The 24,015-nt window shown below is 41.0% G+C and overlaps 1 protein-coding gene across 3 annotated transcripts in view; it reads right to left on the minus strand.

The window, feature by feature from the left end:
- Positions 1-24,015, minus strand: part of LOC309561575 (bifunctional heparan sulfate N-deacetylase/N-sulfotransferase 4-like) — a 565,820-nt gene that overhangs the window by 232,877 nt on the left and 308,928 nt on the right. For all 3 annotated transcript variants that reach the window (XR_014225581.1, XR_014225582.1, XM_082265564.1), the window contains exon 6: positions 10,421-10,549. Coding sequence is in view for 1 of the 3 variants with exons in the window: in XM_082265564.1 (XP_082121690.1) it covers positions 10,421-10,549 (129 nt within the window). In the remaining 2 variants the exon portion in view is untranslated. The remainder of the gene's footprint in view (positions 1-10,420; positions 10,550-24,015) is intronic.

A 24,015-nucleotide genomic window follows, 5' to 3' on the forward strand; every position in this document is an offset into this window, starting at 1 on the left:
GCGCAGAAGATTGTCAACGGTTAGGCAAGAATGGGCCACCCCACAGGCATTCCTATATGCAAGGGAAATTTGGGGTCTGGGGGCCCCTTGACTCCGGTATAAAGATATAATCATCCCCCCTGAGTCCAGGCAGGAATGAGTTAAAGAGCAGATGTGTTTCCCTGCTACACAATGAGAGCTCACTTTAGGAAGTAAGGCTGGCCATACATGTTCAAATCTATTGTACAATTTTCTGTTAGATTTACCAAAACCATATAATATGAGGTCAAAACTAAACAACACTTTCAATTGTATCCATTTAGGCAGACCCTTGTACTACATAGTTGAAGGTAAATCTAAAGAAAATTGTACAGAAAATTGTATAATGTATGGCTAGCCTTAGAGTTTTAAGTGCTAAGGAACAGCCTAATGGTTAGGTATTTGTAATTTTAAATGTAATTAATATATTAAATAAGATAAATACCCATTTCTGTATGGTAAAGTTCCATAAACACATTGAAATTGGTACAATAGAAAAAAATAAAACTGTATGAAACTGTGATAAGTCAAACTCTTCTTTGTTATTGTGCTTTTAACAACTAATGACATGTTTTCTCCCTGAATGTGCATACTATATGTTGGCCTTATTGTTTTGAAAAAAAACAAAGAACATATGCAGGAATATACTCTTTGATCTACATCAAAGACTGTCTGCTTAGAAAAGTAAGAAGGATCAGTTAACTTAAAAACAACAGAAATATGTTGAAAATGCAATGTAAGGAAAATAACTATAGCAAGATCCGTCGTATTTGTTGTAAAAGTGATTTCAATTTCCTGCCTATGTTTACATTTTTGTTTTGTATAATAACTTTAGAAATATTAGAAAACGAATATAATGAGCACAGCTACCAAGAGATGAGATAAGGACTAGTACAAGGAAGCAAGTAGAATTGTGTTGTACTACTCAATCTAATGTCATCAAGCATAAGTGCTTTTAGAGATCTGGGCTAATATGGGTCAACGTTTTTCTCTTGTGTAGGTTAAAGCAGAACTAAAGTATTTTTGATGCAAACATTTTGAAATTGTAAATTAAAAATTGTGCATACGTACTTGTAAAACCACATTACTTTTTGCATTATCTAAATCAGGGGTCTCCAAACGTTTTAACCACTTAAGCCCCGGAAGATTTTACCCCCTTCCTGACCAGGGGTTTTTTTGCCTTTTTTTACTGCGTGACTTTAATGGACAATTGCGCGGTCGTGCGACGCTGTACCTAAACGAATTTGACGTCCTTTTTTTTCCCACAAATAAAGCTTTCTTTTGGTGGTATTTGATCACCTGTGCGATTTTTACTTTTTGTGCTATAAACAAAAAAAGAGCTTAAATTTTGCAAAAACAACAATATTTTTCACATTTTTTTATATGAAATTCCCCCCCCCCCAAAAAAATGTAAAAATCTAAATTTTTTAACATTTTTGGCCAATTTGTTTTCTGCTACAAATGTTTGGTAAAAAAAATCGCAAAAAGCGTATTTTGATTGGTTTGTGCAAAAGTTATTGCGTTTACTAACAAAGGGAAAGATTTCTGTCATTTTTGGTGTTTTTATTTTTAACGCGTAATGGCAGCGATCTGCGATTTTTTTTGCGATACTGCGACATTGCGGCGGAAAGATCGTACCCTTGACTGACATTTTTGACACTTTTGGGGTTACCAGTGACATTACTGCAGTAATCAGTGCTATACATATGCACTGTTACTGCAAAATGACACTGGTAGTGAAGGGGTTAACTTTATTTAAATTTTATTGCGGGTCCTCCGGTCACACGCACAGACTTGCTGGAGAATGAGCCGGGGCGGGAGCGCGCCTCCGCGGGCACGCGCTCGCCCGCTATTGGCTCCCAAGCAAGTGACAGGCTAGTGACGTATATATACGTCACTTTGCCTGGCCGGGGCTGACTGCCGACGTACATCGTCGTGTGGCGGTCGGCAACCGGTTAAGCAAAGGGTTGTTTTACTGTCCTTCAGGTTTTGGGAGGGCTGGACTGTGGTCAAGTAAGCAATGTCCCATCATTGGTTTTAATGGAAGGACACATGACCTGACTGGGAGGTATCAGGGACTGGGAGCAAGGAGTGAAAAGTGTATGATCTCTTGGCTGTGAAGCTTGCAGCATTGAAAAAAATAGATCCCAGAGAATCCCAGGCCCTGCGCTTTCGCTACACTGCAGCAGGAAAACCTTATGAAAAAGCCACAAGACACAAAGTTTTGCAATGTGCATTTATGCAGTATTTTAGGTGGCAGTTTCAGAGTGCTTTCACTGAGGTTTTTGCAAAAAAAAGCAAAACTTTTAGTTCTATTGTGTTAAAGCCCTCCAAGTCTATATTAATAAGTACTGAAATGATTCTATATTGTATAAGAGGTAGGTTAGGAAACCACATCCACAATTACTTACTGTGTATTCTTCATTTTAAAAAAAGGATGAATGGATATCACCTACAGCATAAATAAATAAATGCACATATAAATACTTTCTCTAGAAAGTAACTATATTGCACAATAAGAACACACTTACTTTGCCTCCTCAGGACACAGAAAGTTAAACATTTGCTACCCCAAAACATCAAATTTCTGATATGTGCCTGCTGTACCATGTGCTTGTATGAGAAAGTATCCTGTTCTCTTTGTATTGCTTCCTTTATGTGAAATCCCTGGTATTCCAGCCAGTTTCTCTGCTTTCCTAGTAAAAACTGAAAACTGTAATATAGAGAGCACACCATGGTCGGTTCTCTTGCTGTGCTGGGAACTCAGTGTGCTCTTCTCCAATGATCAGTCTTGTTCTGAAATGCCCCTGCTGCACAGCCATTCACTGGGAAGCTCAGTGTACAGTTGCTTCTCCTCCCCCTAGATTGTATGCAGCTGAGAACAGAGGCAATGTGATCACTTATAAAAAATACATTACAAACACCTTTTTTCCCTATTTTATATTTATATAAAAATGTTTTGCCTTTTAGCTCATTTTAAACTAAATGGGTTGTTTTACAAGGTGATCGTTTACAATTACTTTAAGTACACTCTCTGCTATATTCAATGGGTTGTTTTACAAGGTAATCATTTACAATTACTTTAAGTACACTCTCTGCTATATTCAATCATTTTGACATTTTAAAAGTTACAGTCCTGCCTAGCAGCAAACAGAGCATAATGCTGTCTATTAATTGTAGACAGGAAGGCTTCTTTGATTTAGCTTCACAGTTGGGGCCCTTTCACACTGGTGCACCTAAAAATGTTGTATGTTTTTTCAAAAACATATATTGCAATTTTAAAGCACTTTTAATGCGGTTTTTGTGGTCTTCCTGGTTTCCTGACTCCCAACATGCACGTGTGAAACATAGACATGTGTGTCAAAAACACACCAAAATGTAGATGTAATGTGCTTTTGGTGCACTGGAAAGATTTCTTTTTAGAGCAGCAAAAGTGCACCAGTATGAAAGGGGTCTTTAACAAATGATTACCAGGACCCGCTCTCCCTGATTGCATGGCTAATCTCTGCCTGATGCCATTCCCCCTCCCAATGAAAGTGTCCTTGCTGGTCACAGAGGCAGTCTCATTTAACAGTGAAATGGAAATTGTGAGGGTTAAGCCATGATATCAGGGAATGCCATGCCCATAAAACAAACTAAAACTAGGGGCATAGGATAAAAAGGAAGATCAGAGGTTGTGTAATGATTGCTGTAACTGGCTCACCTGATTTTTGTGCAATAAAACCATTTGGAAAACGGTACTACACTATCCAGACTCTCCTTTCTTTCATAAACATCCCTGACTGGAAGTTGGCGGCAGGAGGAGCGCTGTTATAGGAGAAAGCACCCACTTGGAGGGAAAGTACCCAGACCCTGGGGGTCATAAAGCTCTGGTGGTCCTAGTGTCGTAAGGCCCATAGGGCCCACGCAATCTGGTGAGTGTGAAATCTATCTATTTTGTCACAGTGGAGCACAAGGATTGACACCAGGGATAGAGTGGAAGATCTATTACAGCAGCTCTTAACACTTTTCACTGTGCACCTTTTATTTATTTATTTACTTGAATATTCACTATCAAGAAGTCGCATCACTTTAAAACATTGAACTTTTTTGTATATGGACTTTGATTTTATGAATCTTTTGCACTATATAGGAATTTGCAAACTTATCGAAATAATTTATACTGTATTTAATTTATTCATATTTAAAGTGTACCTATTTATTTAATATTATATTGGATCACGGGGATATATATGCACTTTTATAAGTCTGAATTTATAGTTTTAAGATTATTGGTAAAAATATTTTTTGGCAAGCGCTATAGGTAATCATATATTAATTGATTACTTCACCTTCATTTGAGCACTCGCACTTTCACTATAGCAGCTGCATTTTACACATATTTATATATTATTTTTTTATTCAGAAACTCTAGGGTTCTCCATTTGGCACGGGAATATACTCTGTATATTTTTCTCTATTAACCACTTAAGCCCCGGAGGATTTGGCTGCTAAACGACCAGAGGGTATTTTGCGATTCGGCACTGCGTGACTTTAACGGACAATTGCGCGGTCGTGCGACGCTGTACCTAAACTAATTTGGCGTCCTTTTTTTCCCACAAACAGAGCTTTCTTTTGGCGGTATTTGATCACCTGTGCGATTTTTTGATCACGCGCTATAAACAAAAAAAGAGCGTAAATTTTGCAAAAATAGCAATATTTTTCCCTTTTTTTTATATGAAATTCCCCCCAAAAAAAATGTAAAAATCAAAATTTTTTAATATTTTCGGCCAATTTGTTTTATGCTACCTATGTTTGGTAAAAAAAATCGCAAAAAGCGTATTTTGATTGGTTTGCGCAAAAGTTATTGCGTTTACTAACAAAGGGAAAGATTTTTGTCATTTTTGTTGTTTTTTTTTTTAACGCGTAATGGCGGCGATCTGCGATTTGTTTTGCGGTACTGCGACATTGCGGCGGAAAGATCGGACCCTTGACTGACATTTTTGACACTTTTGGGGTTACCAGTGACATTTCTACAGTAATCAGTGCTATATATATGCACTGTTACTGTAAAAATACACTGGTAGTGAAGGGGTTAACTTTATTTGAGAGGGAGGGGCTGTGTGTGTCCCTAGGGGCATGATTCTAACTGTGATTGGCTGTGGCTTCAACTGTATGCAGAGTGATCAATGGATCTACATAGTAGATCCATGTGATCAGCTCTCATACAGAGAGGAGAATGACAGGCAGCTTGTTTACACAAGCTGCCTGACTTTCTCCCTCTCCCCCGCCGATCGCAGAGTGGCCGGCGGCGATCGGGTCCGCCGGTCACACGCGCGGGGAGGTCCGTGACCACGCGGGAGCGGGAGCGCGCCTCCGGCGGCACGCGCTCGCTCCCTAAACCCTCACAGGCGAGCGACGTAGACCTACGTCACTTTGCCTGTGAGGGGCTGACCGCCGCCGTAGATAGTCGTGCGGCGGTCGGCAAGTGGTTAATGACTGCTGTAAGGCAGACATTTTAATTTTTTTTTCCTTTTCTCAATTAAATGTGAAATTTTGCATATTTTGGGTTCTAGACTTCTTTGCGTGCATTTTTTCATGTATGCTTATCACCTTGTTTACAGAGCTCAGTAGGCTTAGCAAAATTAGCAAAATTGTTCGCACATACATACACAATGATTTACAAAAGTAGAAGCTCATTTTAACTTTGCCACTTATACTGTTTGTTCATTCAGCTTCAAGTCTTTTTAATAACAATGTTTTTTTTTTTTCTGTTTTTGAGTAGGGAAGGATTAAAATCACTGTTATGTAATTTTATGCTGAATGTGTCCGACTGTGGGGATTTCTGGTCACTTTATGTCCTGGATACACAGCACATATACATAGGAATAGGTGGAGGACATACCCTTACCTCTTCATCTGTTGAAAACTATAACATTTGGATATCCCACTTTTTGTGTCAGTGAAAATGGTCAACAAGACCAATAACACAGATGGTATTACCAAGTTTAAAGGGGGTCAAACCCTTTGTCACTCTATCTAAAACAAAATAAATATTTTTATGACCTTATATTCCCTTTAATAAAACAACACGCATTCAATCATCCAATCATGTACAAGCAATATCATGTTTCTTAATTTGCCTTGCACTTGATTGGGCAAAGTTAACACAATTTTTCCATTGTCAGAAGTGACTATTTACATTACTAGGTAAACATTCTCTTTTATTTTATTAAGAGAACCCTAGTATATTTCTCTAGACCATGAATTTTGACCATGCACATTTCGAGTGCCCCCAATTCCAATAGATATACAATATCTTGCTTTTTATTTTACAATGTTACAATTGCAACTGTGTGTCTTTGATAATACATATTTAGTATTGGCACACGTCTAAAACTCTTCATTCGTTTTTTTCTTATCTGTGGTTGTATTATGTTTAGTTCAGTGAATTTTATTTTTTTGTTACCCAGTGAAGTAAATATGATGTTGTAACTATGGTAAATTATCAAGGAGGGAATATAAATGTGACACTTATTTGTAATGAATCCGTTTTCTCTTGTCTCGTTGCTTGAGATTGTGAGTCCAGGCACATTTCACCAGACACTGCTTCAGCTGAATGATGGTAGGTGATAAAGAATGCTATTTCATCTCATGCATGATTGAAATGATATTTCTTGCTCTTTGGAATTACACTAAAAACACACAAAGACCCAGGGCCACAGTGGGATATTTAAACGTGTGGTAAAATATGACCTGCAATTCTAGTACATGAAAAAGATGTTTTAATGCCTAACAATGGTTGATTATCATTTAAAAAAAAAAATAATTATAAAAGATGTTTAACTAACAATTTTTCATTTTAGGTATAGAGATTAAATATTTTTAAATGTAAATATATAATATCCATAGGGATTAAACTATTTTTTATTGAGATTGGAATTCCAGCCTAATTCTAACTATTTTTTAAAATGTTCCCCCCTCTCTCCTGCATTCTATGCTTCCTAACCTGTGTAAAAAAAAATCTGTATACTTAGTTTTTAGTCCACTCCATTCAGGTCAGGTAATCCCCTGTGTCAGTGAGCTGCAGTTGCAAGAGACAGGAGGGAGCACTTGACAATGGCTGGGAATCCTGGGAGCTGTGACGTCACCCATGGACTTCAATGTCCCAGTCATTATCAGAACCCCTCCCATCCCCTGAAGATGCCACTCATTGGCACAGGAGAACCAGAGCTGCGAAATCATGTGACCAGACTGGAGCAGACTAAAAATAAGTAAGTATAAACATATTTTTTACACAGGATAGGCAAGATAAGTAACAGGAGGAGGGAAGGAACATATTTAAGCTCTTTACACTCCAGTAACCCATATGTGTGGGGCAAAAAGCTGGTCTTTAATATTACACTCTTTACACTCCAGTAACCCATATGTGTGGGGCAAAAAGCTGGGCTTTAATATTCACACGTCGCACAAATGCATCTCTGGGTGGGTGATGTATATGTGCTGGGAACGTGTTCCCTGTGCACTCCCAGCACAAAGACCAAGCTGTCTAAATGGCTGTAGGTCCTAAGAAAACATTGGTAGCTGGTGGGACTGGCTTATGATCATGTGACCCCTGTGACAGCCATTCACCATGGTCATATGATTTCCAGTCCTTCCTGCCCCCAAGGGGTAAGCATAGCTAGTGGTAGGCTGGAATTCCACTTTGAGGCTGAACTCCAGTTAGTTATAAACTTTATATTCATTATTACACCAGGAAATGTTTTATTATTAGATGCAAACTGTGTAAGCGCCTGGATTTGACCTGGCAAAAGACACTTACAATTAGGTTGTGCTGCAGTACAATGAGCAGTCTGTTGACTTTACTTGTATGTTTTAATCACAGGCTAGGGTAGAAACAAGACATGTAGGCATTACTTAGCTTCAGCAAAGAAAAATCAGGTCTCAGGTCAGGCTGTGGTATATGACAGGACTTCTCAGGATCAAATTATGGACGGAAATACAAATCTTTTTGTCAAGTAAAACAGCCCCCACACTTTATATCAACTTTTATTTAGCTGTTTGCAGAGCTTAGCTCTAGAGGACAGTTATACATAAAATAACTACAGCATGTGTATAAGATCTCTAGGCAATGCTTGGCAATGTGTGTAAATGCTAGTTGCGTCATTAGATGCATACTTGATGCATGATAGAAAAAGTTTTGATATACAGTATGTATTGTTATAAGGAAAACTTTCTACAATGTAAACATTTTAAATCTTTTCATTAGATGTTCTTTGTACTCCTTAAATACTTGTTTCATCTAACTTACCCTGTTGCTTTGCATATGCAGGACAAAGCAACGGGGTAACGGGTTGGAGGCCCTGTTATCAGATCATTAATTTCAACAACAATGTTTCCGTAAGATTACATGTGCATTTACCATATGTTAAACATGTTACTGTATGTATCTGTAAAATTATCCCTTGTGTTGACACCCAAAAGACCTGACACTACAACCGGGCACCACCTATTTGGATGTGTTGCCAGCAGCTACAGTAGGCTCAAAGCTGTCACTCAAGGGACACTCTAAAGCAGAGATGTCAAACTGGCGGCCCTCCAGCTGTTGCAGAACTACAAGTCCCATCATGCCTCATGCTTGTAACTTTCAGCCTTGTAATATCTCATGGGACTTGTAGTTCCGCAACAGCTGAGGACCGCCAGTTTGACACCTGTGCTCTAAAGTATTCTCATTTGCTCCTCCCCAAGCCGCTAAATAAAATGCTATGCAGGAAAGGGGCCTAAGGGGAGTGGTAAAGGAGCTTGGCCAGAACAAACAATAATTAGACAGACCCAATGGAAGGGGGTTGTGCTATAGAAATGACTTCTTGGTGGTTCAAAAGCACACTACAAGTGAACAAAAATGTTTACTAAAAGGAAAACAATGTAAGTAAGCATTTAAAGTACTTTTTGCTATGCTTTTAGTAGTATTTTTTAAGTTGGTGGCAGGATCTTTTTAAGCTTCCTCCTAACCATAGCATATGCTTAGTTGACATATCAGAGCTTACACAGGAATGGGAACCTCTTTCCCTACCCCCATATAATAGTGCCAGACTAAACACCAAAACACCATTAGGGGCTGAATGGAGCACTATGGGAGCAAAAGAAAGTATGGACAAAGACAGGGCCACTATAAGGCCCCATTCACATAGGGGCGATCCGACTTCGGGAGGCGACCTCCGAGGTCGCGGTGCAAGCAGCGCGCCGCGACCTCGGAGCGGCCGCCACGGACTTCATAACATTGAAGTCTATGGCGGTCGCCTCCGGGTCGCCCCAAAGAAGCTCCGGACCCTTTTTCTAAGTTGGAGCGACTTGTGTCGCTCCTATTAGAACGGGTCCGCAGCTTCCCTATGGGAGGCGACCTACGGCGACCTGTGAGGCGACCAGGTCGCCTCACAGGTCGCCTCAGTGTGAACCAGGACTAAGAATCAATGTTATAGTGTTTTTTGAAAAATAAACACATATACACACATCTGTACACTAATTAGCCAAGTCTTTACCAAAAAGCCTGTATGGCCAGCTATTTCACACTCAAAACAGAACAAAATGGCAAATTAAAGTCAATAGGGGAATATGAGAAGAAATGTAAAAAATTGCTTAATCATGTTTTACTTTTCCCAAAACATTACTTGGTACTAGTACTAGTACACGTTAGAAAACTAGCAAAACACCCATTACGCGCTGTATATTATTACATGTAGCATTGATCATATGGGACTAAATGTATTCCTCTTGTGCCTCCTAGGTCACTCTGATCAAATAAATTATCATGGCTAATTTAATCTCTCCAGACACTGGTCTTCACTGAATTATTTCTAAACATAGTCCAATTAACTAAGTATGAACTAAATGTGAGTTGTCATTTGCCCCAAATATTGGTGAAATTTGATGATGGTGGTTTTAAGGATAAAATGGCTCCTGAGGTTCGCAGAAGCTTCTTTCAGCTAACTTTCAACTATTCTTGTGCCAAAAATGGCTGTTTAATAGCCACATTAGTTTAAGTTTTTATTTCCACAGAAAACAAAAAATATACAATAAAAACAGAACATTTATTATGTCATATGCACACATTAAAATGGAAGAAAAAAAAAACTCAAATATCAAAACATACAAATAAAATAAATTACCCCTAATAAACCCTAAAACCCCACATTCTCTAAATTAAGAAAAAAAGGAGTCTTTGCTAAGACATTTTTTGGCAAAACCTTTATTTTAAAAGCAAAATCCAAAATCACTCTGGTTGCCCCTATAAACATATCATGGTCAAAACAGAAATCTAAATCTATAGATCACAGCACTTACATTTGGATGTCGCTGAAGTTTTGACATTTTTGAACACATAATAATAGTAAATATAGCAAACTATTATTATTAAAACACTCACAGGATTTAGCAGCACTGTCATAAAGAGCTCTCCTCCTCTTATACTTTTGTCCAGTTCAGTGGGTCCACCAGGATACTCTTTATAGAAGATGGTGTGTGTAAATAGGCCACAGGTTTGTCGAGGCAAAACCTAGTTAGTAAAAGTAGATATTAGTTACACAAAACATAGACATGCAGGCTAGCCATAAACAAGAAATGTTGGCCATAAGATTCAACAAGTAAAACATCTTTTTTAGAAAACATCCTTTTATTAACATTTTCTCAATTTCTTAAGCCTAAAGTTCATGTTCATGCATTCAATAATTCCTAAAGAAAAATCTACTTTTGTTCATTAATTATAACCCTTAAGAATCATAATTTGTCAGTTTGTGCTTTTGAGTCCAAAGTCAGGGTGCCTTATGCAACTGTTAATGGGCTCATTTAGATTAGTACAGAATGTATTATTTTAATTTAGCAGAGACTTGGCTCATAGTCTTACATTGAGAGGACTGGTGGCAACAAACAGTCATTGTGTGGTAGTAAAGGAAACGGAAAGGGAACCACTCGACATCCAAAAGGCTCTGGATGGAAGTGAAATCCATGTGTCAAAGATTAGTAAAGGAAATGCGAGGAGAGGAGCAGAAATGCCCAAAAAAACACCTGCTGCAAAAACACACCTGGGTGTTTTTGTAGCAGGCGTTTTTTTGGGCATTTTTTGGGTGTCTTTGGAGGCAGGTATAACATCAGAACTTCTGTGTAGGGGTATATATACACACACACACACATGTATGTATATATACACATACACATATATAGGTGTGAAAATAGCAGAAACCTATGCTTGCGCTAATGAAATAATTAACAGGCATATGTTTCCGCTCCTATCACACCTATATATGTGTATGTGTATAAATACATATAAGTGTGTGTGTAATATATACCCCTATACAGAAGTTCAGATGTTATGCCTGCCTCCAAAGACCCCCAAAAAATGCCCAAAAAAACGCCTGCTGCAAAAACACACCTGGGCGTTTTTGTAGCAGGCATTTTTTTTGGGCATTTTTTGGGCGTCTTTGGAGGCAGGCATAACATCTGAACTTCTGTATAGGGGTATATATTACACACACACTTATATGTATTTATACACATACACATATATAGGTGTGATAGGAGCGGAGACATATGCCTGTTAATTATTTCATTAGCGAAAGCATAGGTTTCTGCTATTTTCACACCTATATATGTGTATGTGTATATATACATACATGTGTGTGTGTGTATATACCCCTACACAGAAGTTCTGATGTTATGCCTGCCTCCAAAGACGCCCAAAAAATGCCCAAAAAAATGCCTGCTACAAAAACGAGCAGGTGTGTTTTTGCAGCAGGCATTTTTTTTGGGCATTTTTTGGGGGTCTTTGGAGGCAGGCAAAACATCTGAAATTCTGTATAGGGGTATATACACACACACACACACCTATATTTATTTATACACATACACATACAGTATATAGGTGTGATAGGAGCGGAGACATATGCCTGTTAATTATTTCATTAGCGCAAGCATAGGTTTCTGCTACTTTCACACCTATATATGTGTATGTGTATATATACATACATGTGTGTGTGTATATATACCTCTACACAGAAGTTCTGATGTTATGTCTGCCTCCAAAGACGCCCAAAAAATGCCTGCTACAAAAACGAGCAGGTGTGTTTTTGCAGCAGGCCTTTTTTTTGGGCATTTTTTGGGGGTCTTTGGAGGCAGGCAAAACATCTGAAATTCTGTATAGGGGTATACACACACACACTTATATGTATTTATACACATACACATATATAGGTGTGATAGGAGCGGAGACATATGCCTTTTAATTATTTCATTAGCGCAAGCATAGGTTTCTGCTACTTTCACACCTATATATGTGTATGTGTATATATACATACATGTGTGTGTGTGTGTGTGTGTGTGTGTGTGTGTGTGTATATATACCCCTACACAGAAGTTCAGATGTCATGCCTGACTCCAAACATGTCCTTAAAAAAGCCCAACAAAAAGCCGGGTGTAAAAGTAGAGAAGCCACCATCATGTTCTATATTAATTCTAATACAAACAAACTTTTTTTTCTGGTTCTGGACATGCTACAGAGCTGAAACTTCACAGGTACTCTTTTTAGACCCCCCAGACACTAAATCCAAAGAAATCTAATTTTTTTTTTCAATAATTTTTTCAATAATTGGCTCTCTATCAAAAATGACAATTTTTAAGAACTTTTTTTTGTGTGATTAATAGTCCCTGGGGCATGACCCAGAACTCTAGGCATTTTTTAGGGGCATTTATTGGGTTTTAGGGCTTTAAAATGGTGTTTTTTTATTACCGAAGTTCGGGTCCCATTGATTTCAATGGGGTTCTGAAAACCGGGCCGAACTTTCGGGAAGTCCGGGTGTTCTGGTCGAACCAAACTTTTGAAAAGTTCGATCATCCCTAATAGGGACCAAAGCCTACACATATGAGGAATGACCCTCACTGACAGGATAGGTTACACCAACTGTTCATAGATATAGTGTGTGTGTGTGTGTGTGTGTGTGTTAATAGTTTATTTTTTTCAATTAACAAAATGGAACATTATTTATTTTGATCACCATTTGCCTTCAAAACAGCATCAATTCTTCTAGGTAGACTTGCACACAGTTTTTGAAGGAACTTGGCAGGTAGGTTGTTCTAAACATCTTGGAGAACTAAGCACAAATCTTCAGCAGATATTGGCTACCTCAAATCCTTTTGTCTCTTCATATAAATTCAGACAGACTCAATGATGTTGAGATCAGGGCTCTGCGGTGGCAATAACCTTCATTTCACTGACTTCTTGTTCTTCTTTATGCTTAAGATACACTATATTGTCAAAAGTATTGGGAAGCCTGCCTTTACACGCACATGAACTTTAATGGCATTCCAGTCTTAGTCCGTAGGGTTCAATATGTAGTTGTCCCACTCTTTGCAGCTATAACAGTTTCAACACTTCTGAGAAGGCTGTCCACAAGACTTAGGAATGTGTCTTTGGGAATGTTTGACCATTCTTCCAGAAGCGCATTTTTGAGGTCAGGCTCTGATGTTGGATGAGCAAGGTCCATAAAGACATGAATGAGAGAGTTTGGGGTGGAGGAACTTGACTGGAATGCACAGTCCTGACCTCAATCTGACAGAACACCTTTGGGAGGAAATAGAGTGATGGCTGCAGGCCAGGCCTTCTTGTCCAACATAAGTGCCTGACCTCACAAATGCGCTTCTGGAAGAATGGTCAAACATTCTCATAGACACACTCTTAAATCTTATGGACAGCCTCCCCGGAAGAGTTAAAGCTGTTATAACTGCAAACGGTGGGCCAACTTAATATTGAACCCTACAGACTAAGACTGGAATGCCTTAAAGTTGAATAAAGTTCATGGTCATGTAAAGGCAGGCATCCCAATACTTTTTACAATATAGTGTAGTTCTTAACCACTTAAGCCCCGAAGGATTTGGCTGCTCAAAGACCAGGGCCTATTTTGCGATTCAGCACTGTGTGACTTTAATGGACAATTGGGCGGTCGTGCGACGCTGTACCCAAATTAAAATAACGTCCTTTTTCTCCCACAAACAGAGCTTTTTTTAGGTGGTATTTTTATCACCTGTGCGATTTTTACTTTTTGCGCTATAAACAAAAAAAGAGCGATACTTTTGAAAAAACAACAATATTTTTCAAAAAAATTTTTTATGAAATTCCCCCAAAAAAATGTAAAAATCAAAATTTTTTTAAATTTTAGGCCAATTTGTTTTCTGCTACTTATTTTTGGTAAAAAAAAATCGCAATAAGCATATTTTGATTGGGTTGTGCAAAAGTTATTGCGTTTACTAACTACGGGAAAGATTTATGTAATTTTTATTGTTTTTTTTTTTTTAACTAGTAATGGCGGCGATCTGCAATTTTTTTTGCGGGACTGCGACATTGCGGCGGACAGATCGGACCCTTGACTGACATTTTTGACACTTTTGGGAGTACCAGTGATATTACTACAGTAATCAGTGCTATACATATGCACTGTTACTGTAAAAATGACACTGGCAGGGAAGGGGTTAACTTTATTGGTGATCAGTGGGTTAAATGTATCCCTAGGGGCGTGATTCTAATTGTGGGGGGGCGTGGCTTGTGATGTAACCACAGAGACATACGATCCTACATAGCAGGATCGTGTAGTCTCTGCAGTTACACCAGGGAGAATGACAGATGGCTGATGTAAACACAGCCGTCTGCCTTTCTCCCTCTCCAGCGGGAGATCGCGAATGGCCGGCGGACATCGGAGCCGCCGGTCACAAGGGCAGGGATCCATGTGAATGAGCGGGGACGGGAGCGCGCCTCCGGCGGCGTGCGATCGCCCCCTACAGGCTCCTGGGCGAGCGACGTAGCCCTACATCGGTTTGCCCAGGAGCGGCTGACCGCTGCAGTAAATAGTCGTGCGGCGGTCGGCAAGTGGATAATGACATTGGCTGTATATTTGGGGTCATTGTTCTGCTGCAGAATACATTTGGGTCCAATCACATGCCTCCCTGGTGGTATGGCATGGCACGATGGATAAGTATCTGACTATTTTTCAGCAAAGACACCATTGATGCTGACCAAATCTCCAACTCCATTTGCAGAAATGCAGCCCCAAACTTGCAAGGAACCTTAACTATGCTTTGGTGTTGCCTACAGACATTAATTTTTGTACTGCTCTTCAGCTCTTCTGTGAACAAACTGCCCCCTGTTAAAGCTAAATATTTAAAATGTTGACCTATCAGTCCAGAACACCTGCTGTCATTTTATTGCATCCCATTTCCTATATTTATGTGCATAGTTGAGCCACTCAGGCTTTTTCCCATGTTGGAGCTTCAGCTTTTTGGCTGCAATCCTACCAAAGGAGGCCACTTCTGGCCAGACTTCTCCAGACAATAGAAGGCTATACCTGGGTCCCACTGGTTTTTTGCCAGTTCTGTGCTGATGGCACAGCTGGCATCTTCTGATGTTAAGGGGAAGTAAGCATGATGCGTATTTCATCTGCTGCATTAAATTCCTTAGCTGACTAGTGCATCTATGGTCCTCAATGTTGCCCATTCAATGGTATCCTCGGTGCTGAGAAGTACAGGTAGATACCTACACTATATTACCAAAAGTATTGGAATGCCTGCCTTTACACGCACATGCACTTTAATCACATTCCAATCTTAGTCTGTGGGGTTCAATATTGAGTTGGCCCACCCATTCTTCCAGAAGTGCAGTTGTGAGGTCAGGCACGGATGTGGATGAGAAAACCTGGCTCGCAGTATTCACTCTAATTCATCCCAAAGGAGTTCTGTCGGGTTGAGGTCAGGACTCTGTGCAGGCCAGTTAAGTTCCTCTATCCCAAACTCGCTCATCCATGTCTTTATGGACCTTGCTTTATCCCAAACTCGCTCATCCATGTCTTTATGGACCTTGCTTTGTGCACTGGTGTGCAGTCATGTTTGAACAGGAAGGGGGCCATCCCCAAATTGTTCCCATAAAGTTGGGAGCATGAAATTCTCCAAAATGCCTTGGCATGCTGACGTCTTAAGAGTTCCCCCAATGGAACTAAGGGCCAATGGAACTAAGCCCAATCCCTGAAAAACAAACCCATACCATGACCCCCCCCCCCCCCCCTCCACCAAATGATTTGGACCAGTGCACAAAGTAAAGTTCATAAAGACATGGATGAGCGAGTTTGAAGTGGAGGAACTTGACTGGCCTGAACAGAGTCCTGACCTCAACTTGTTAGAAAACCTTTGGGATGAATTAGAACGGAGACTGCAAGCCAGGACTTCTCATCCATCATCAGTGCCTGACTTCACAAATGCACTTCTGGAAGAATGGCCAAACATTCCCATAGACACACTCCTAAACCTTGTGGACAGCATTCCCAGAAGAGTTGAAGCTGTTAAGACTGCAAAGGGTGGGCCAACTCAATACTTAACCTTACTGACTAAGACTGGGATGCCAATAAAGTTCATGTGCGTGTAAAGGCAGGTGTCCCAATACTTTTTGTAATATAGGGTGTCTATCATGCCATACCATTAGTGAGGCATGTGAATTGCCCCAATTGTATTCTGCAGCAGGACAATGACCCCAAACATACAGCCAATGTCATTTGGAACTGCAGTATTTTCAGCATTAAGAAGAAAATGTCCTGGAAATTATGGTTTGGCTCCCACAAAGCCCTGATCTCAACATCATCGACTGAGATTGCGTAGAAGGATTTCAGGCAGCCTAGATCCACAGATCTGTGTTTTTTTTTTTTTGTGGTTTGTTTTTCAAGACATTTTGAACAATCCTTCCAGACACGGTGCTCGTTTGAAGCAATGGTAATCACACTAAATATTGATTTGATTTAGATTTTTGTTCTGTTTGCTCATTTTGCATTTTGTAAATTGTAATATATATATATATATATATATATATATATATATATATATATATATATATATATATATATAGACATTTTTGAAAGCATTCTTACTTTACAGCATTCCTTCACACCTGTCTAAAAACTATCTATCTATCTATCTATCTATCTATCTATCTATCTATCTATCTATCTATCTATCTATCTATCTATCTATCTATCTATCTATCTATCTATCTATCTATCTCTCTCTCTCTCTCTATCTATCTATCTATCTATCTATCTATCTATCTATCTATCTATCTATCTATCTATCTATCTATCTATCTATCTATCTATCTATCTATCTATCTATCTATCTATCTATCTATCTATCTATCTATCTATCTATCTATCTATCTATCTATCTATCTATCTCTCTCTCTCTCTATCTCTCTCTATCTATCTATCTATCTATCTATCTATCTATCTATCTATCTACCTATCTATCTATCTATCTATCTATCTATCTATCTATCTATCTATCTATCTATCTATCTATCTATCTATCTATCTATCTATCTATCTATCTATCTATCTATCTATCTATCTATCTATCTATCTATCTATCTATCTATCTATCTATCTATCTATCTATCTATCTATCTATCCTTTCTCCATCACAGATCTTTGACATATGGATTGTACAACCCTATAAATGTGTGAATAAATAATTAAATATCTTCTCTATCAGCAATTAGCCTGATCTTCTCCTGAATTCCAATATTCTGGACTTTTACATGCCAATCAGGAAATAATTAAAAGCACAGTCCTTTTCTCACACAGTCCAGTTTTTTTTTTTTTTCATAAAAAAAATCTGCAGTTTCTCTTCCAAAAATGCTAGCCTGGCACATAAGATAAATAAACTGGTATCCTCATGGTTACAGTGGGCCCTTCAACTCTTTTGGCATCTGGATATCGGCATGCCTACCTAGAGCAGCTGGTAGCTATACAAGGCAGGGTACAAGTCTTTTTTAATAAAAAAAAAATTGCAAATTCCTTTTATCCAAACTTTCTAAAATAATAAATAATACAGTACAATATTTATAAGATAATGATGTTATAAAATTACAGTAAAATATATTTAAATTACTATCAAATCAGCATTAAATTGGTTGTAAAGGCACAATGATTTTTACCTTCATGCTATCTTTGCATAAAGGTAAAAAAACATTCTGTGTGCAGCAGCCCACCCCTGATACTTACCTGAGCCCCCTCGCAATCCATCGATGTCCAGGACAGCCTTGTCTCTCCGGGGACTCACACTCCTCATTGGCTTTTGGTAGCAGCAGGAGTAATTGGCTGTTGCTGCTGTCATTCACAGCAAGTGAGCCAATCAGGAGACAGATGGGGCAGAGCCGAATCACTGCTCCGTGTCTGAATGGACACACAGAGCTGTGGGTCAGTAGTGTGCCTGCTTGAGTGCAGGAGGGAGGGGCCAGGAGCACCGGTATGGGACCATAAAAGAGTGAGGATCCAGTCTGCTCTGTGCAAAACCATTACACACAGCAGGTAAGTATAACATGTTTGTTATTTTAAAGAAAAAAAAACAAAAACCAGATTTTAATATCCCTTTAGGACCATATTTGCATTGAGATTCAAGATAAACCCCTGTATGTGTATCAATTCGCTCACCTTTCAAAATAAACAATTAGTTTTGCGTTTTGCAACTTCTGGTTAGTTTTTTGCACTTTTCTTTCATATTGAAAATCATGATAAATACATTTGCTATTATGAATAGTGTTGAGCGAACACGGACTGTATTATTCGTGTTCGTACCGAATAATTGGATTTTTTGTACCCGAACACGGACACGGACACTTTACTGTATGTTCGGGTAAAAATCCGTGTTCGGTCGTTTTATTTCCGGGTTTTGCATGCTTTGGCGCTCTTTTCATGGCGGGCTTTCAACAGCCAATCAACAATCGTTTAACTGGTGTGCCTTAAGCCATCCCAGCCATGCCTGCAAATGTCTTAGTAGCTGTGATTGGCCGTCTGAAGCATGTGACCAAGTCTTTATAAGTTCGAGGCAGCCGCAGCGGCGTCATTATGCTGCTTATATCAGGGACAGAGCACACATCAACGTGCTGGCTGCTGATTAGGGAAAGATAGGCAGGAAAAAACCATTTGTGTCCGGATAGAATTGAGGGACAGGTCGGAGTGTTTAGGCAGGGCGAGTTGTAGGCATTTTAGGGATAGAGTCTGCTGAATTATAGGGTCAGTGTCTTCTACAAACTACAATCGATATTGCTGTGTGGGGGGTGGGATGAATCTGCACTCAATCCTGATCTACGATCTCTTCTCAATCCTGTTAGGGACAGAGTCTGCTGAATTTTAGGGAAACTGTGTTCTACAAACTACAATCGATATTGCTGTGTGGTGTGGGATTGGAGATAGGCAGGTGTCAGTGATCCACATCCATTTTTCTGTGTGTGAGCTGCAGTGAACACAATCTTTTTGGGCTGCAGTGAACACAATCTTTTTGGGCTGCAGTGAACACAATCTTTTTGGGCTGCAGTGAACACAATCTTTTTGGGCTGCAGTGAACACAATCTTTTTGGGCTGCAGTGAACACAATCTTTTTGGGCTGCAGTGAACACAATCTTTTTGGGGTGCAGTGAACAAAATCTTTTTGGGGTGCAGTGAACACAATCCTTTTTGGTGTGCAGTGAACACAATCTTTGTGGGGTGCAGTGAACAAAATCCTTTGTGGGGTGCAGTGAACACAATCTTTTTGGGGTGCAGTGAACAAAATCCTTTTTGGGGTGCAGTGAACAACATCCTTTTTGGGGTGCAGTGAACACAATCTTTTTGGGGTGCAGTGAACAAAATCCTTTGTGGGGTGCAGTGAACACAATCTTTTTGGGGTGCAGTGAACACAATCTTTTTGGGGTGGAGTGAACAACATCCTTTTTGGGGTGCAGTGAACAAAATCCTTTTTGGGGTGCAGTGAACAAAATCATTTTTGGGGTGCAGTGAACACAATCTTTTTGGGGTGCAGTGAACACAATCTTTGTGGGGTGCAGTGAACACAATCTTTTTGGGGTGGAGTGAACAACATCCTTTTTGGGGTGCAGTGAACAACATCCTTTTTGGGGTGCAGTGAACACAATCTTTTTGGGGTGCAGTGAACACAATCTTTGTGGGGTACAGTGAACAGAATCTTTGTGGGGTGCAGTGAACACAATCTTTGGGGGGTACAGTGAACACAATCTTTTTGGGGTGCAGTGAACACAATCTTTGTGGGGTGCAGTGAACACAATCTTTTTGGGGTGGAGTGAACAAAATCATTTTTGGGGTGCAGTGAACAACATCCTTTTTGGGGTGCAGTGATCAAAATCCTTTTTGGGGTGCAGTGAACACAATCTTTTTGGGGTGCAGTGAACAAAATCCTTTGTGGGGTGCAGTGAACAGAATCTTTGTGGGGTGCAGTGAACACAATCTTTGGGGGGGTACAGTGAACACAATCTTTTTGGGGTGCAGTGAACACAATCTTTGTGGGGTACAGTGAACAGAATCTTTGTGGGGTGCAGTGAACACAATCTTTGGGGGGTACAGTGAACACAATCTTTTTGGGGTGCAGTGAACACAATCTTTGGGGGGTACAGTGAACACAATCTTTTTGGGGTGCAGTGAACACAATCTTTGTGGGGTGCAGTGAACACAATCTTTGGGGGGGTACAGTGAACACAATCTTTTTGGGGTGCAGTGAACAACATCCTTTTAGGGTGCAGTGAACACAATCTTTGTGGGGTGCAGTGAACAACATCCTTTTAGGGTGCAGTGAACACAATCTTTGTGGGGTACAGTGAACAGAATCTTTGTGGGGTGCAGTGAACACAATCTTTGGGGGGTACAGTGAACACAATCTTTGTGAGGTGCAGTGAACACAATCTTTGTGGGGTGCAGTGAACACAATCATTGTGGGGTGCAGTGAACTCAATCTTTGTGGGGTACAGTGAACACAATCTCATACTTCTGAAGATTTGAGGGTGCTGCCTGTTCCATACTCCCCCTACTCCTCATCTAGCCTTTTAGGGGTACAAACAATAGTAATTGGGGCCTAGTGTGGTTGTGTACGTGTGATATACATACACTTTTTTTGGATCATATTTTCTATTCCGCTATTTAATCAAAAACCTTTGGGGATCAGTTAAATTGGGGGATAGTCTGTGTTGGTACGTGTGAGAGAGATCCACCTTTCCAAGTTGTTGGGGTTCATCTCATACTTCTGAAGGTTTGAGGGTGCTGCCTGTTCCATACTCCCCCTACTCCTAGCCTTTTAGGGGTACAAACAATAGTAATTGGGGCCTAGTGTGGTTGTGTACGTGTGATATACATACACTTTTTTTGGATCATATTTTCTATTCCGCTATTTAATCAAAAACCTTTGGGGATCAGTTAAATTGGGGGATAGTCTGTGTTGGTACGTGTGAGAGAGATCCACCTTTCCAAGTTGTTGGGGTTCATCTCATACTTCTGAAGGTTTGAGGGTGCTGCCTGTTCCATACCCCCCCTACTCCTCATCTAGCCTTTTAGGGGTACAAACAATAGTAATTGGGGCCTAGTGTGGTTGTGTACGTGTGATATACATACACTTTTTTTGGATCATATTTTCTATTCCGCTATTTAATCAAAAACCTTTGGGGATCAGTTAAATTGGGGGATAGTCTGTGTTGGTACGTGTGAGAGAGATCCACCTTTCCAAGTTGTTGGGGTTCATCTCATACTTCTGAAGGTTTGAGGGTGCTGCCTGTTCCATACCCCCCCTACTCCTCATCTAGCCTTTTAGGGGTACAAACAATAGTAATTGGGGCCTAGTGTGGTTGTGTACGTGTGATATACATACACTTTTTTTGGATCATATTTTCTATTCCGCTATTTAATCAAAAACCTTTGGGGATCAGTTAAATTGGGGGATAGTCTGTGTTGGTACGTGTGAGAGAGATCCACCTTTCCAAGTTGTTGGGGTTCATCTCATACTTCTGAAGGTTTGAGGGTGCTGCCTGTTCCATACTCCCCCTACTCCTCATCTAGCCTTTTAGGGGTACAAACAATAGTAATTGGGGCCCAGTGTGGTTGTGTACGTGTGATATACATACACTTTTTTTGGATCATATTTTCTATTCCGCTATTTAATTTAACTGGGCCTCCATGCGAGACCTGTGTGCCTTGTTGCGCTGTTTTGAGTACTCCACCAACATGGCCAGTGGCAATGACGCCGTTCTCAGCTTAACTATCCCACTTCTATGCCTCCTTGAAAAAACAATTCGGGCGATGATGGAAGAGGATGTGGCACAGGATGAGGAGGAGGAGGAGGATGAAGAGGTAACATTTCCAAGGCTTTCAGGGCAGTCATTCGCAAGGGGCTCCGAGGGTGGGTTCCTGCACACGCAAACGCCAGGGACGCAATTGTCCAGCAGGGGCACAGTTCTGGAGGATGAGGAGGATGAGGAGGAGGAGGAGCTGGAGGAGGAGATGGAACCATGTTCACAGCAGGGTGGCACCCAGGCCAGCTCATGGCCATCACTGGTGCGTGGCTGGGGGGATACAGAGGACACGGACGATACACCTCCCACAGAGGACAGCCTTTCGTCGCCTCTGGGCAGCCTGGCACACATGAGCGATTACATGCTGCAGTGTCTCCACAACGACCGCCGAGTTGCCCACATTCTAACTTGTGCTGATTACTGGGTGGCCACGCTGCTGGATCCCCGTTACAAGGACAACGTACCGTCCTTAATTCACTCACTGGAGCGCGATCGCAAGATGCGCGAGTACAAGTGCACGCTGGTAGACGCCATGCTGCTGGCATTCCCATCTGACAGCGGGGCCACAGTGGAAGCACAAGGCAGAGGAGGAGGAGGAGGAGGTCGCCAACGCAACCAGGGCACCGCCAGCACCTCAGAAGGCAGGGTTAGCATGGCCGAAATGTGGAAAAGCTTTGTCAGCACGCCACAACAAACAGCAGCACCAGCAGCTCAGATGGAACGTCTTAGCAGGAGGCAGCATTTTACCAACATGGTGGAGCAGTATGTGTGCACACGCCTACATGTAGTGAATGACGGGTCTGCCCCCTTCAACTTCTGGGTCTCCAAATTGGGCACATGGCCTGAGCTTGCCCTTTACGCCTTGGAGGTGCTGGCGTGCCCTGCAGCCAGTGTATTATCTGAACGGGTATTTAGCACGGCTGGGGGCGTTATAACAGACAAGCGCAGCCGCCTGTCCAGAGACAATGTGGACAAGCTCACGTTCATTAAAATGAACCAGGCATGGATCCCACGGGACTTTTCCGTACCTTATGCAGAATAGCAATGGATACCGACCTTACCCACCCATTGTTCCATTTTTGCTCTTTCTCACTCTTTTGGGGTGTACCCTCATTTAAAATTTTTGAAAAGAAGCAGTGTTGGCTACCTCGTCCTCCTCCTCAGGGCCAGATTAATGTAGGGGCTATTGGAGCTGCAGCTCCAGGCCCCTACCTTTTATATAGGCCCCGGGTTGGCCATATTCACTGTTACCGCTCTTCTGTCACTTGTAAACACAGAAGTCTGGCTTCTATGCTCGCTTCCCCAGGCAGCACCCTCAGAACCTCCCCACACAGCGTGAAGGCCGGACAAGGAGGGACAGTTGGCGATGCATGGATGTGTTTATGGGCTTCAGAGACAGCATCCCATGTTGAATTAGGCATGCATGGCTGCACCCTTCCTCCTCTGGGTGCATGGCAAGGCACGGCCCTTAAGGCCCTTCAAAATCCTCAGCACCAAGCCCATGATGCTGTTAATCCGGCCCTGGTCCTCCTCCACCGCCGCTTCCACCTACACCGCCCATAGGTGTGCGCAGCCTATTGCATTAAGGTGTGCACCCCAAAGTTGAAATACACATGCATGTGTTTGCCAGCAGGGAGAGTAATGTATCGGGGCCATGTACCTGTAGGCAAGGAGAAATAGAGCAGAGCAGGTCCCAGGGAGATCTTTCCCATCTCCTCACTGGCAATGCTATGTGCCCTAGGTGATTAGGGTGTGCCCAGGCACACCCAGCACACCCTGTGCGCACGCCTATGTCACCGCCACATCCACCACCACCTCAACCTCCCTCCTACTCCATATGGGCCTCGTCCTTCAGAGATGAAGAAGAACATTGT

The sequence above is a fragment of the Pelophylax lessonae genome, assembly GCF_965119305.1.
Source record: "Pelophylax lessonae genome assembly, chromosome: 1".
Taxonomy (NCBI): Eukaryota; Metazoa; Chordata; class Amphibia; order Anura; family Ranidae; genus Pelophylax; species Pelophylax lessonae.